The sequence below is a fragment of the Nematolebias whitei genome, chromosome 10 (assembly GCF_014905685.2).
Source record: "Nematolebias whitei isolate Nwh7 chromosome 10, NemWhi1, whole genome shotgun sequence".
Classification (NCBI taxonomy): Eukaryota; Metazoa; Chordata; class Actinopteri; order Cyprinodontiformes; family Rivulidae; genus Nematolebias; species Nematolebias whitei.
This window is the reverse complement of record NC_056507.1, coordinates 29,833,990-29,849,120: the sequence shown is the minus strand read 5'-3', so window position 1 is coordinate 29,849,120 and position 15,131 is coordinate 29,833,990. Positions and strand designations below refer to the sequence as shown.

Sequence of the window (15,131 nt, the reverse complement as noted above, 5' to 3'; positions counted from 1 at the left end):
GGAGGTGTGAACTGCTAAAGCAATGGCCTCCCTTTCAAATGGTTTCACATTCAGCATTGAAAAAAAGCTTGAAGACTTTAGCAGGTTCATAAAACTAGCGAGTAGTACCAGTTTTATATTTCTTCATGAGCACAAAACGTTAGGGAGGGCAAATCGTTTATAGAGCTCAATAGTTGAAATATACATCGAGAGAAAATAAATGTCTACAGATGTGCCACAAATTAAAACTTTATTAATTCCATCTTCCTAACAAGCACCTTTTACATTTAAAATATGAAAACAGACAAAACACATCAGATGTGCAGTTGGTTTCACCCCCCACCATGACTGAGCACAGACACAACAGGAACTCACAGAACTTATGTCCTTCACAATAAGAGTATCCAATATAGAGCTCAGCTTTCACAATAAGTCTCAGACTGCATGTAGATCTGTTCACAAGATGACACCTCAACTCAGCAGCTTAACTCTACTTTTAACATAGAAGACATAAAAGTACAAAACACATACAAACATTACCAGTGTTGTTGTGCATACTGTTTTTTTTTGTCCTGCTATCAATACAAAATGAGACTACATATTGATTTCACTTTTCAAAATAAAACCAAAACAAGCATCCAAAAAAACCAAAAAACAAATTGAAGTTTATTTGAGTATAAAACAGAATCATTATAAAACAGAATCAGCCAGCATCTATATAAAAACATTACTTTGCTCCAGATGGAGGCGAGTGCCACACAGCAGAGCTGGTGCGTTTGAAATATCGAGGTTTGCTTTTATAAAAAATTTTCTCCAGTCTTAGTGGTTCTATATCTCCCAAACAAGAGTACAAATTTGGAGGATTGAAGTACTGCTTGACAAGGATCTGCTTCAGCTTTGGACCTGAAAGAGCAAACACATAATGGTTTGTTAATGGTTTACAGCTACTGAAGGTAACTTTCACATTGATGCTGAAGAAGCAGAAAAATGTCACAACAATGACAGACCGATGAGCATGACGACAAAAATTAAAGACAAGGAAAATGTCCACACTCCGGTTTCCTCCCACAGACCAAAAACATGCACGTGAGGCTGATTGGTAACTCTAAATTGTCCCTAGGTGTGAGTGAGAGAGTGAATGGTTGTTTGTCTCGTTTGTCTCTATGTGGCCCTGTGATGGACTTGCGACCCGTCCAGGGTGTACCCCGCCCCTCGCACAGTGATTGCTGGACATGGGCACCAGCGACCCCCGTGACCCAAAATGGAATAAACGGGTAAAGAAAATGGATGGATGGATGAAAATGTCCACAACACCAGACATGTGCACCTAAACAACTGGTCACACCCACACACACCTTCTGCCCAGGATGGGATCGGCTTCCTCGGGGCCGACTCATCATCTGTAGAGTCGTCACTGTTTTGGTCCATTCCGTAATCATCCAAGTCCTTGGAGGTTTTGATTACACCGTTCGGAGTGATGGCGTACTGTGGTGAGTGTGGCTGCGGGGAACACATTATGAAGTTGAACAGTGACAAAGTACTGGAGTCATTTAACTTGTTTTTTAGACAAAACCTGATGTGTGCCGTAAGTAATCGATGGAAACAAACCTTCAAATCCACAGTGACATTTAGACCACCACCTTTTCCTACAGGTGTGCTCAATACAGAGTTCTGGGAGGAAAAAAAAAACAAAACAGGAATAGAATACATTAAATCATCCGAAACTCGTTATGCATGAACACTTAGATATTTTAATATAATATTTGAAAGAGGTAAAACCTTTGGTCTAGTGTGCAGGTGTGTTAACATGGTAGTGACAAGAAAGTGTGCACAGCTGAAATTGATACTTACCTCCACGTTAAAAGTTGCATTTAAGTTTGAAGTCTTCATTCAAATTGAGAGAAAGAAAAGAAAGAAAGTTTAATTTAGAGGACGACATCCAAAAGTGCAGCAACAAGACAAATTCAAGTCAAAATATTTGTATATCTATGGCCTAGGGATTCATATTTGGTAGATGCTAACCAAACCTACTCTGTACAGTCATGGTGGGGGAGGAACAAAAGAACAACGACAAACCCCCCCCCCCCCCCAACCTTTTAAGATGTAAGGATTTACACATCAGGACAAAATATAACCAGCTCCTTGCCAGGGGCCAGTACTACAAAGTAGCGGTAGAATCAGCTAGTCGATTGTAGGACATCTGGCGAGTTTTTAAATTTCACGTCGACTAGTCGCAGCCAGTGACTGATGGCTACAAAACAGATTCTTCCAAGCAGACGGAAGGCGAAGAGCAGACCAAGTCTTGGCAAACAGGCAGAAATCCATCAACAGTGTATTTCACTAAAGATGACTCTTCTGGTTCAACTACTGGATCATGCAAAATCTGCAAAGCTGTGCCGAAGTACAACAAAAGTACGACCTCGATACACAGTCTTTTGAAAAGCCATCTCCAGTACAACCTGCACGCTCCAGTCAACCGTCAGTTACCTCCTGATGCCTCCTATGACAAATGGTAGGAGCATAAATATACGCCCCCCCGTGTTTTATTGTTCTTTTTTTTGGTTATCCTAATCTGCATAAGTGACGTTATTTCTGTGAAAATAGGTACTATGACGTCTTGAGTTCCTATGACGTCACAGCGGCTAGCCGACGTTGACTTTTATCATGAAAACATGAAGTTGTGCAACCCCTACTACAAAGCAGGACTAGTGTTTTGGTGCGGGCAACTTCATGCTCAGGGTTTTTAGTGCCAAAAAGCTTTTTACTTCTATATCTGCAGGTTTACTGCACATGTAGAAGAATATTGTTTTACTTACCGGTATTTATTTCTTTTGCCATGTGTTGTCATCATTGTATGTTCACATACAATGACCATGACCAAATTAGTTCTCTGCATATAACCCATCACACGTGAGGTACGCCCAGGAGGAGCAGTGGGCAGCTATAGGTGCCCAGGGAGCCATTTGGGATTAGGCGTCTTGCTCAAGAGCACCACAACATGTGGGCATGGCAGGGAGTTGAGCCTGCGACTATCTGGTCTCAAGTCACCTGCCATAGCGCTACACTATCTCGACTGCTTTATGTTACAGATTCATTCAACAATCAGCATTCACACTGCATTTTTACAGGAAATGCAACTGTTTTTAGTTTATTTTAAACATTAATGTTTTTTAATGTCCATGGTGAACCTTAAAACAGTGAATGAATTACTTTTAAGGCAGCTTAACTTTAACCACGCTGATGCTCTTCAGACGATTCATTTTTCTCTCTGGTAACTCACCAGTTTAGTTTCAGCTTCTTTCTGCTTCTCTTCTCTCTCTTTAAGAGCCTGCTCTTTAGCAGCCAGCCTCTGCTGCTCCTCCTGGTACAAACAAACAAACATTTTAAAAACCAGCACAAACACCCAGAGAGCTAAGCAGTTGTAGTGACAAATTCTGAGCTGCTGAGGATCCCCTTGTGTTAGGCAGATATGTACAAAGCCGTTTTAAAGATATGCAAATTTTCCTTCATTGCGCCAGTATTAAGATGATGTGACATGTTACCAATTGTATGCGTTTCATGACACCATAAACGTTATTTTATTGTTGAAGTAAAAACATGACAAATCACTTGTAAAAGCATCTTAGTTTCAAATATTGAATTTCTTACCAGTTTTCTTTTTTCCTCAAGCGCCTTTCTTTTTTCCTCCAAGTCCCTCATTTCTTTCTCTCTTGCTGCCTTTTCTAGTTCACGTTGTAAAGCAAGAGCCTTCTCCTTTTTCAGCCTCTCCCTATATAAAAAATAACAACAAAGAAACAGCAACTTGGTTTCATTCATTTGGCTGAAAACATAATAAAGACCATCCTTTAAAATAGACCACTAAAAATAGATGGTGTGGCAATTTTAATATAAAACCAATATACCATAATTTCCACCGTACACATCGCACCGCCCTATAAGTTGCATCAATTCAAATATGTCTAGTAAAGTGGAAAAATCCAGAAATATGTTGCATCTATTATGAGTCACCACTGATGCATCGCGTTTATTACACGTCACCACTGACAACCTGGAAATGTGGACTGGTGTTGTGCTAAAACTCGACTGGCTGCCAAACGGCGGCCGTGGGAGTGTGCACGGGAGGACTAACAGAATTTAACAAGATTTTAACACTTAAAAACAATTATTTGTTTTCTTGATATTATAGCAAAGATGTGTCCCTGTATAACTTTTCCTTAAATAAAGGAACTTTGATGGTCAAATCAGCTGCATTTCAAAACCCAATTCGCAGAAACATGAACGCGCAGAGGGCGACACGATGTCCATTTCTTCGAAATTTTAACAAAATAACCACATAAAACAATTATTTGTTTGCTCGACTTTACAGCAAAGGTGCGTCTCAGTCAAACTTTTACTTAATAAATGACTAACAGTCAAATCAGCTGCATTTCTCCAGGGCGGCGCAGTGAAATGAAGCTGATTTGACAGTTGCTCCAGACAGATGACAGTGGCAGTATATGGCAAGCCAATTGCTTCATTAATAGCCACTTGTACCTATTACATGATACAATGACATGCCATACACCTCGAGTACCACCTAGCGGGTGAAAATGGTAGTGTTCGATATTTTCAGTCAATGAATGAAAACGGTCATATCTCAAACAATAATTAGTTTATAAATATGGGGAAAATCCATAAATACGTTGCTTCAACATATACAAGTAACGTATAGTATATCTAAGTCGCAGGAAATGTAAATTATGCAAAAAAACGACTTATCGGCTGAAAAATACAGTAATTGAGGTGAAAAACCTCATCACTGTTCATCTCATTAGATTAAGCAGACGTGAGAACATTTTAGCAGAGATATGAGCTCATTGTGGTGATTAGTTATATTTCTACTGAGACCTTTCAGCAGCATCTTGTCGTTCTTGCTCCAGCTTTCGCTCCCTCTCACGCTCTTGCTCCATCTTTAGCTCCAGCTCTTTGCGAGCTTGTTCCTCCTCCTCCGCTTTCTTCTTAGCTGCCAGCTCCTGCTGTCGCTTCTCTTCCTCCTGAAGGTAAAAACAAACAAACATAAGAGAGCAATTCCAAAAGTAAATGATCCTCATCTTCTGTCACAGGGCAAACAAACCAGCACATGAAATAAAAGATGTCTTACAGCTTGCTGAATTTTCTTCTTTTTGGCCTCCTCTTCCAGCTTCCTCTTCTGCTCCAGCTCCTCCTGCCGCTTCAAGGCCAACTTCTTCTTCTCCTCTGCTAGACGCTGTGTACAGACAAAATCAAAGATTAAACCCAAACAATGTAAGGGTGGATTTAATTTCATAGCTATGAAAAATAGAAAGATACCTTTTCATTTTTCTCATCAATCTGAGCCATCTTTTGCTCAATCTTTTTTTTCTTTTCTACCTCCCTCTGCTCTTCTTTAACTTTGGCCTCAAACACCCTTCTTATCCTCTCATCTCTCTTCCTGAAATACACATTTTCAAAGTGAATAAAAAAAAAAAATTGCTCAAAATTAATCAACTGAAAGGAGTACAGGGTTATTTAACCTCTTAAGTTCTTCTTGTTTGCGTTTCTTCTCTTCCTCCATCTTCCTCATCCTTTCTTCTTCTTGCTCCTGCTTCTTCTTGAGCGCTTCCAACTTGTGACGCTCTTTTGTCTAAAAAACAGAAAACGAGGGAATAGGAGTTAATTTATATATATATATATATATATATATATATATACATACATACATACACACTTTTTATTCTGAAAACAAAGCAGGACACAATGTGACAAATACTAGAATATTTCAAACTGCATCAGTGAAGAAAAAACCATGGGGGGGGGGGGGGGGCAAACTAAAGAAATCAGATAAAAAAAAAATTATAATACTAAAAATCCTTAAATTAACTTGTCGTCATGTTACCTGCTGATGGATTTCAGTGGAGGATAGCTACATAATAAATTTAACAAGATTATTTCTCGCAAATAAAATAAATAAATACATCTATTTTTTTGTTTTTGGAATAAACTTAGTTTACATCAAATATACAAAAATATTAAATTATTGTTTCTGTCTGATAACAAGTTAGATGTTAGCAAACTCATCTACCATTTTCCTATACATCTATACATTTACAAAATAAACAGATTTAAAGAAATCGACACAAAGCCACGATCACACAGTGCAGCACCATATCAGTGTCCGAATACCAAGAGATGAAATTGCTTGAAGTCCACCTCCAGCAATTAATGATTATGGCACAATTATCATTATTACTGATTTTTGTCTTTTCCTCTTAATAACATTTATAACTTAATTTGACTAAAATAAATTTAATCATTTTTTTCTTAGTTATAGGTAGAAAGCCAGGACACTGCTGTAAGGAAGAACTGAATTCTCCAAAGTTTTACTTTTGGGTTAGATAAATACTTTTTAAACAAATATACAGTAGCTATAAGCTCAAATCAATTTATAATCAGGTGAACAATTTTAAAACTTGAATTTTACTGGAAATGGACTTCAAACAAATTTCAAGGTAAAAATAAATAAAACTTTACACCCGGAGTGAGTGAATTTGATTACCCTATCAATTGAGCTAAAGTTTATGGTTAAAGTATTTTTACTTTTGATAAATAATGCTGTAAGTCAAACAGAGACATTAGTAAAGCTGTGATTTGATGAATCTTAAAAACAAAAGACGTGTTGTGGACCAAACAAGCCTAAAGCAGCCCCTTCCACACATGGACCAACACTCATAATGGTTTTACTTTTTAATGGATAGTCTACCCCCTGCTGAATCACTAACTTATCATTGCAGAGGAGTTTGGGTGCCTGAATGATCCTAGGAGGTATGCTGCTGCTGGGGGGGGGGGGTGGGCGGTGGAGGAGAGAGGTTGCCCTGGGTAGGGTGAGCCCGGCCAGCCTGTGAAGGAAGCCTATTGAGACAGCTCGTCTCCGGTATCTTGTTTGTTCTGTCATGATTCAAACGTCACGACTAAAGGTGAGGAGTGTAACGAAGACACACTGGTAAATCAAAAACTTTGCCTTTCAACACAGCCATTTCTTCACCATGACAGACCGAAGCAATGCTCTCATTACTGAGGACGAGGCTCCATTTCATTGATCTATCTCCCGCTGCCTCATACTCAAGAACAAGGCACCCTGATGCTTTAATTCCTCCACCTGAGACAAAGTCTGGTGCTGATCCAGTGGCCATGGAAAACGGGACCATCTCTTTACCTTTACTAGGACCCTCGAGAGGACATGAGAGTTTGCCCAACCAATCTACCTGAGTTTTGTGGACTTGAGAATTCGACAGCGTTCCTCGAGGTACACTGCAGAGTGCTCAGGAGTATGTGACTGGGATTGGTTTTATGCTACAGGTCATTTAGTCCTTATGCAAGTGGTGGGAAAGTTTGTTTCAAATCGCTGGCAGTATCTCAGAACCCTTCAGAGTGGGAATTGGACTCCACTAGAGATGCCCATTGTCACAGATTCTGCTCATAACTTTTATTAGGATAATTTTTCGGTGTAGCCAAGGGGCGGAGGAAGTTCAGTTTAGTGTCCTGAAGATCCCAACCCTACTACTCGCAGATAGTGTGGTCCTGTTAGTGTCATCATGCTGTGATCTCCAGCTCTCAGAGCGGGTCGCAACAGTGTGAAGCGGCCTCAAATCTGAGGCCACGATCGTCAGTCGGAAAAAGGCGAATTGACCTCTCCGGGTTGGGAGCTGTGGAGTTCAAGAATCTTGGGGTTTTATTCACAAGTGAGAAAAGAATGGAGCAGGAGATTGCCAGACAAATTGGTGCAGTCTGCACTGCAGTATTGTGTCCTCTGTACCAGTCCATTGTGGTGAAGAGGGAGCAGAGCTGTAAGGCGAAGCTCACCGTTTACCAACCCTCACCTATGGCCACAAACACTGGATAGTGACAGAAAGAAAGAAGACTGTAGATACTGGAAGTCAAAATGAGTTTTCTAAATAGGATAGCTGGACTCTCCCTTAGAGATGAGAAATTCAGTTACCGGGTATTTGTGAGAGACCGAGTAGAGCCACTGCTCCTCCACATTGAGAGGAGCCAGTTGAGGTGGTTCGGGCATCTGGTAAGAATGCTCCTGGGTGCCTCCCTAGGGAGGTTTTCCCAGGCATGTCCGACTGGGAGGAAACCCCGGAGAAGACCCAAGACATGCTGGAGACTATAGGTTCCCACATACTCGAGCGGACCTCAGTCCATGTACTCACTGTCACACAATAAACTGCCCGGTGAATGACTGTTTTGTATGCGACACCAATGTATTAAAGTCCCCTTCTTCATCCATGGTCTGGTTTAATGGTCTTTTCTTTTGTTTTTTTCAAGAGGCAAGCGATATCTTCCTCCTTGTCCGTTGATGCCATGACTGAAATTGTGAAAAATTAAAGAATTTGTCACGAGAGAATTAAAATCAGGTCCGGTGTGGCTGCAGGAGGGTCTGGAGATTTCCTGGTGTGCTGGTGTGGGCTGCAGGACCAGCGCTCTCCGTTTTGTTTAAACAACTTTTTATTAACATATAAAAACAGAACACCGCTGCCGATTGCTGCCAGCTTTTTTTTTGTTGCCACCTGTCAATCCAGTAGGCGTGTCAGCAAATGACCAATCGGCAAACTCAATTTGTCCCAAAGGTAAACGCCCCTTGCCTACGGAGCTGACTGCAGCCGCTCAGGGGGGACACTCGAGTATGAAGTGTCAACCGTCTGCAGACAGTTTCCACTCACGATTCACCCAAGTCTGTCTCTCGGTTGGCCGGGGAATCCTCCCAGCAAAGCTGGAAGAGGTGGCTGTGGAAAGATGACTGGGCCTCCTTGATCAAGCTGCTGCCCCCAGAACAAGTGAAATAGATGGATGGGTAATTTACTTCCCGTTTATGATGTAAATCTGTAAATTTAGGTTTCAACTTATTAACACTTCTTCAAGCTGTTTCTTCAACTTTTACTGAACAGTCTTACAGAGTTTTCTATCTCTGACATGTGGCAGTGGGAAAGGGGCTTCCTTTGTGACAAGTGACGTTTAGTCCAGTCAAAAAATGAGGTTGAGAAACACCAGAAAAATCCTACAAACATCCAGAGCATCAACATTACACTCACCACTATGCCATTGTTGAACTAAAGATAGGGGAGAAAAAAAGATTTGCTAAATTTGATAACTACTGTAGAGGTGCACGAACTGCAGTTTTCCATGTCAGTTCAGATTGCTGTACAGTACTAATGTGCATATTATAACTTTGGCTGATTCGGGTTTGAAGAACTAGTTGACAGTTTCACATCCACCCTTATTTTCAGTTTGAATTGTAAATTTAGCAATTCATGATTACATGTACTGAACAAATGGTTTGTACTAATGACACCTAGCTGAAAACAAATTACAGAACAACTTATAAAAATATGGTTATACACACAGTAGTCCCTTGTTTATCACGGAGGTTCCCGTTCTCAGTCCACCCGCGATAAGTGGAAAACCGCAAAGTAGGAATAGTAGTACAAGTAGTTTATTTTAGTGTGTGTGTTTGCTTCTTTTTTTTTAAAGGCGTTTTAAACCCTTCCGACACTTGTAATATTAAACTCTAAAAGAGCACAGCATGTCATGACCTCTGCTCTCTACCAGCGCTCGGTCACGCCGACTTCTTCGCTGCAGAGCGGAGATCGACATGCAGCAAGACGGAGCTTCTCCCTGCACATGTGGGCTGTGCACAGGTGCTGAATAATTAAAAATTATTTATTTTAAATTAAAAAAATCCAGGCCGATCTTGCGGTTCATCCATCAATCAGCCAACTGTGTGTCATGTCCAATCTTACTTTGAAAAATTGTGAACGAGCGAGTCAGCAAATCGAACCGCGAAGTAACGAGGGACTACTGTACAGTGTATTTTGAGTGACTTGCTTAAACTCAAAACAAAACTGCCTCAGACAATAAAAAAAGAAGAGTTTTAAAGTGAAATCAAAAATTACATTTAAAAACAGTCTTAAAACGTCTAAGTGGATCTCAACTATCATCTGTGTATCTCTTAACACACATCTGTTTTTTAGGAAAGCGATACATTTTTAATAAGGTCTAATAATGAAAGTGGAACACACTGCTCTTTTTTTTTTTTTAACAAGTGTGTAACTTACTTTATGATCAACTTTCACAGGAGTGGTGTGTTTGATGAAAGACCTAATGACACCGGCTCGGCCAGAGGAGTTTGGAGTCATCATGAGCATCTGATTCTTTTGCACAGTGTGAAGGAAAGATCTCATGTTGGGCTTGATCGTCTATGAAATAAAAATTAAAAAAGCTTCAAACATTTCTTTAATGAGAAAACTACTTAAATATTTCAGTAATCTGCACCAGAAGCAAAGTTCTACTCTCCATCTTACACTTTGACTTTTCTTGGGGGGTGAGAACCGCTTTGAAGGACTGTTTTCTACAGTATCTGGTGCTTTACGTTTAGTACTGCGGCTTGACCTGAAAACAGAAGAACACCCGTACGGTTAAAAGACGCACCAATAAACCATTCTACACTGAAAATAAAATACCCATATGTCTCTTCTTTCTTTGCCAGAACAACCAACCCCTAAATGTCTGAGCGATAGGAAATATGTAAAAACATTTAAAAAAGGAGGGCACAGACCTTCGGACAGTTTGCCGTTTCTCAGCTACGACCAAAGACAAAAGCAAATATGTAATTAGCTCACAGAAGTTACATTTGGATTCAAAGAAAAGGACCAAGAAATACTGGGTGAAAACAAAAGAAAGATGAATAAAGCTTTCCATACCTGCCGATTTAACTGGAGTGCTCACTTTTAGCTCAGGGCTAAACAATGAAGGGGGGGCCAGTTTGGGAGAGTTGGCAGCCACAGAGCGAGTGATGCGTTCAAAATATGGAACAGCATGCTGATTTGTTTGAAGCATCTTTGAATAAAAAATAAAAATAAAAAAAGAATATATATTAATAACTAAACAAATAACCTCAAATAAATAGTTCAATTGCAATAAAAAAGCTGTACCTGTGAATTTTCCTTTGATGTTTTAGGAGGGCTGTTATCCACCAGGTCTGCAGGTGAAACCTCAGGTATGCTATGGTAGGAAATACATAAACAAATAAATGTGAAAATGTTTTTTTTTGGGTATTAAAATATTATTGCTAACTTTTAAAACTTGAATGACTGGATGTAACCTATGTCAAAACATTCACACAGCCAAAAAAAACAAAACAAACTAAAATTACGGTATATATATATATATATAAAAAAGGACTGTCTACTTTCCAGTTTCTCTTAAATGAAAGCATAAAGGTGACCAGAAATTTGCAACTTTGGCCTCAGTTGTCCTGATGCATGCTCAATAATCCAGGTAGAAAAATCTAACAAGGTTAAGTCAGGTCATCTGGACAGATTCTTCTTTGTTCAAATGTTTAGTCTTTTATCCAAAAGACTTCAGTCTGAAACCCTGAAAGAAAACTCTGTCAGCTCCTTGTCATGGTGGAATCAGTCTGCTGCTGACAGCCAGAAATAGCTGTTCACATGCAAAAGAAGGACCATCAGCCCAACAACTGATCATCAGTGCCCTGATGGCTGCTTGCTATTCACAGAGGGCTGAGTGATGCTAACAACAACAGCATTGTAAGAGTGGAAGTTGAACACGGAGAACGCCCCTATTAAAGATGGACTGTTTCTCTTCACAAAGATGGCTTCCCTTTACTCCTCTCTCAAACCATCGTTTCTATCCAGGATGTGAACACCTTCATCCCTGAAAGAGTGACCTTTGACCTGCAGATGCGTGTAGACCGCTGAGTCCTGGCCTGATGATGCTACTCTTCTGTGCTGGTCCATCCTTTTGGCCAGTGGCTGTTCAGTTTCCCCGATGTAAGACTGATCACCCTCCTGACACTGAACAACATACACAACATTACTCTGTTTGTGCCGGGGACTGGATCTTTGGGATGAACCAGTCTTTGCCGTAATGTATTTTGGGGTTTAAAAGCCACTGGGACGTTATGTTTAGAAAATAAACGTCTCAGTTTCTCTGATACTCCCTCAACATATGGAATGACCACTGGTCTGGGTCTGGGTTCCTCCTTTTCACCTGATGGCTGACTGGAGTCCTGTTTGGGTTTCTTCTCTGCTTTCAGGAAGGCCCAGTTAGGATATCCACATTGCTCTAGAGCCTGTCTTGTGTGGGATTTCTCCTTCTGCCTGGCTCCTGAGTTAGTGGGGACGCTGTCTGCTCTGTGGTACAGAGTCCTGATGACTCCTAACTTGTGCTCCAGAGGGTGATGGGAGTCAAACCGAACGGTTTCAACGAACGGAGTCAGGGTTTGACTCCGTTCACCTGCTGGAACACGAGTTGTGCTACTTGTGTAGCTTGAGTTCTTTCTCACTAACGTGATATTTCTCCTTCAAGGTATTCTCCATAACACCATCAGATGGACTCTTCAAATCTTAGGGCAAAATCTTGGAATATGTGGCAGACAGCTACATTGTTCAAACGTTGACGTAGCACTAAGATAGCAGTGTGCAATACAGACGTGCTAGCTAAGATGCTACAGACGTAGCTCTCCGGATCTAGATGATTCACATAAAATGACATATTTTGTTTGAAATCTGCGATTTTCACTAAAAAGTGACAAGTTTGCACGTTTGATTTTTTTTAGTTGATCTAGAAAACATTGTGATGAAGTGGTTTTAAACATGTTATATATAGATAAATTTGACAACAAGACAACAATACACCATATGAAAGCAAAATAGTTCTACTCACACTTTTCCATCCTCCTCATCTACAGTATCCATGGAAGAGTCCTCAGCTATACAAAAATGGAACCAAAAAATGAGATAGAAGTATAAGATACAAGAATGAAAATTTACACTTCTTCATAAAGTAACCAAACATTTAATATCTTACCAGTGACACTGCTGGTGCATGAAGAGTTGCTCTTGCGAGCCGTCTTCCTCTTCTTGAGCATTGAGCGGCGTGAAGAACGGCGAACAGCTTCTTGTGTCATGCTGTGCCGAATACCAGCCAGTGAGTAACGAAGCTTGAGCGAGCACCGCCCTGAGTTTTTAGCCTTTTCAGCTATTGCAATCTTTGTAGCTGCACGGCCTGTAGAGGCCACTGCCTCCTTGGCGAACTCAGCAGACAAGCGCTCCTCAGCTGAGATCCTGACAGCTACCTCAGGTGAAGGTATCTTAGGGGGAGACTGGGAGGTGCTATTAACACAATTTGGTTTGATATCGGAAACATTCTGATTTTCCTCCGTTTGCTCTTTTTTCAGCACTTCTTCTGTTTCACTGCTATCACATGGCAACTGGCCGTCACTGTCTGCCACCTCGGGCTGCGTTTGTTTATTTTTACGGGTTGTGCGTTTCGGCCTCGACTCACAACTGGCTGCAGAAGTCGACGCCTCAGGGATGGCTTCCTCTTTAGCAATAAAATTTATTGGTTTCACAACAGAGCCACGAAGGTTACTGCGCCTTCCTTTGGATAATCTGGAAAATAAAGACTTGTTACTAAGTTGTAAAGACAACAAGCTTTAAATGACATTTACTTGGGCGTTTATTAAAGCAACAAACCTGCTTGCTTGACTTTCCTCCTGGCGCCCTGTGGATATGCGCTTCCGGCGACTTTTCGTCCTCTGTGATGGTGTTTTTGGCATTAATTCTGGTTCTGTATTAAAGTCTCTGAAATTAAATAAAAGAAACATTTGTGTTAGAAAAGAAAAACAAATGAAAGGATACTCAGTAAACCCTTCAACATCAAGTCGAACATACCTTGAGAACATGCGGTTTGCTTCTTGCTGGATTTCTTCAAGCCAAACGATGTGAACGTTATCAATCTCACTGATAAACTCCTGCATTTTCCCGTTAAACATCTCCATGAGGGAGTGCACTGATGAGAACACTGAGGCCATGACGGCAGCCTGAGGAAAAATGAGGAAATCATCATCAAAACAAGCTGAAAACAGACTTCACAAGTAAAATGAGGAGCTGGTATCTTATCTTTAAAGGCATCGCTTTAAATTTGATTTACATTTTGCTACTATGGCTTGCTTTATTTGTTGTTTTGAGTTATGCTTATTTTTCCATTTGTTTTATTTATGTTTTAGCTTTGCATACACATTTTTTGTCATGTTAGTTGTATAACTGGGTTCTTTCCTTTTAAGATGCACTACATATAAGTTCTGTTTTCTCCATTAGGAAACAGAACATTTGAACTTTGAACCCAAAGTAAAAAAAAGTTTATTTACACTGTACAAAAGCATTTCATTGTACTGTTAACCTTGTGTTAACCTTGCATAGGACAAATAAACACAACTTACAATAGTTTCCATGTGCATTCCCATTGTCAAAAGCTAATTGTAGCTCCTCTTAAAATATTTGAATCATTTTATGAAGGAAGTGACCAATTTTAGTTTTAAAACTAACTGCGGTGGTGTAAATACATTGCTTTTTGAAAAAAATAAAAAAGCTTTTTGAGTGGTATTTGCAATCTCGAATATAATTTTCAGTAATTACTTCTTAACAATGTCTTGGACAGTGGTCGTGTTTAATATTTATAAATACCAACACCGCAGTTTTCCAACCTTGTAGCTAACAAAGTGAGCAACGTTAAGCAGCAGGCCAACGAGCGACGGGCTAGCACGATGGCTAAGCTTAGCAATAACAAAATATCAAAAATAATTTGTCAAAACACACAACAGAAAACAACCAGTGTTACAATACATGTTTAAAACACACAACAAAAACTTTAAACTGAGGAAAGCTGGAACTAACGCTTTTATTTTTAGCTTCCTCCAAAGCCTGGAAAGTTAACTTACGCTAACGTTAACCATCAGAGCTAACAAGCGAAAATAATTACCTTTGATATCCGATTTTCTGCAAAGAAATCACAATTACTTCAATATTTTCTACTCCTAAAATAATTGCATACTTGCCAAAAAAAAAAAAAGCCTAACGTATAATAGCTCGTTTCTTATGTGAATAGTTTTCTGAAACGACTGGCAGTAACCCGCTGAAACGGTTTAAATGAATAGTTCAAACCTCGTCCTCAGGAGCCAATCGTCAAACGCTACTGCTTTTTGAGCGATTTGATTTAAAAACCGTTTTATCCCGGAGAGGCGAAATTCACCTTGCAGACAGTTGAAAAGTGCGGGGAGCGGAAACTGACAGCAC

The 15,131-nt window shown here is 40.1% G+C and overlaps 1 protein-coding gene across 1 annotated transcript; it reads right to left on the bottom strand.

The window, feature by feature from the left end:
- Positions 1-657: 657 nt before the first annotated feature.
- On the bottom strand, positions 658-14,832 carry LOC119415789 (inner centromere protein). Its single transcript, XM_037682961.1, has 20 exons — positions 14,818-14,832; positions 13,731-13,879; positions 13,533-13,640; positions 12,865-13,448; positions 12,721-12,766; positions 10,968-11,037; positions 10,737-10,872; positions 10,592-10,616; positions 10,338-10,425; positions 10,092-10,232; positions 5,511-5,620; positions 5,308-5,428; positions 5,120-5,224; positions 4,867-5,012; positions 3,628-3,748; positions 3,260-3,340; positions 1,831-1,863; positions 1,588-1,650; positions 1,335-1,479; positions 658-882 (listed from the first exon to the last, which is right to left on the bottom strand). Exons 2-20 carry the CDS (start codon positions 13,868-13,870, stop codon positions 707-709), a joined length of 2,439 nt encoding a protein of 812 aa, XP_037538889.1. The 5' UTR covers positions 13,871-13,879; positions 14,818-14,832; the 3' UTR covers positions 658-706.
- Between the last annotated feature and the right edge of the window lie 299 nt (positions 14,833-15,131).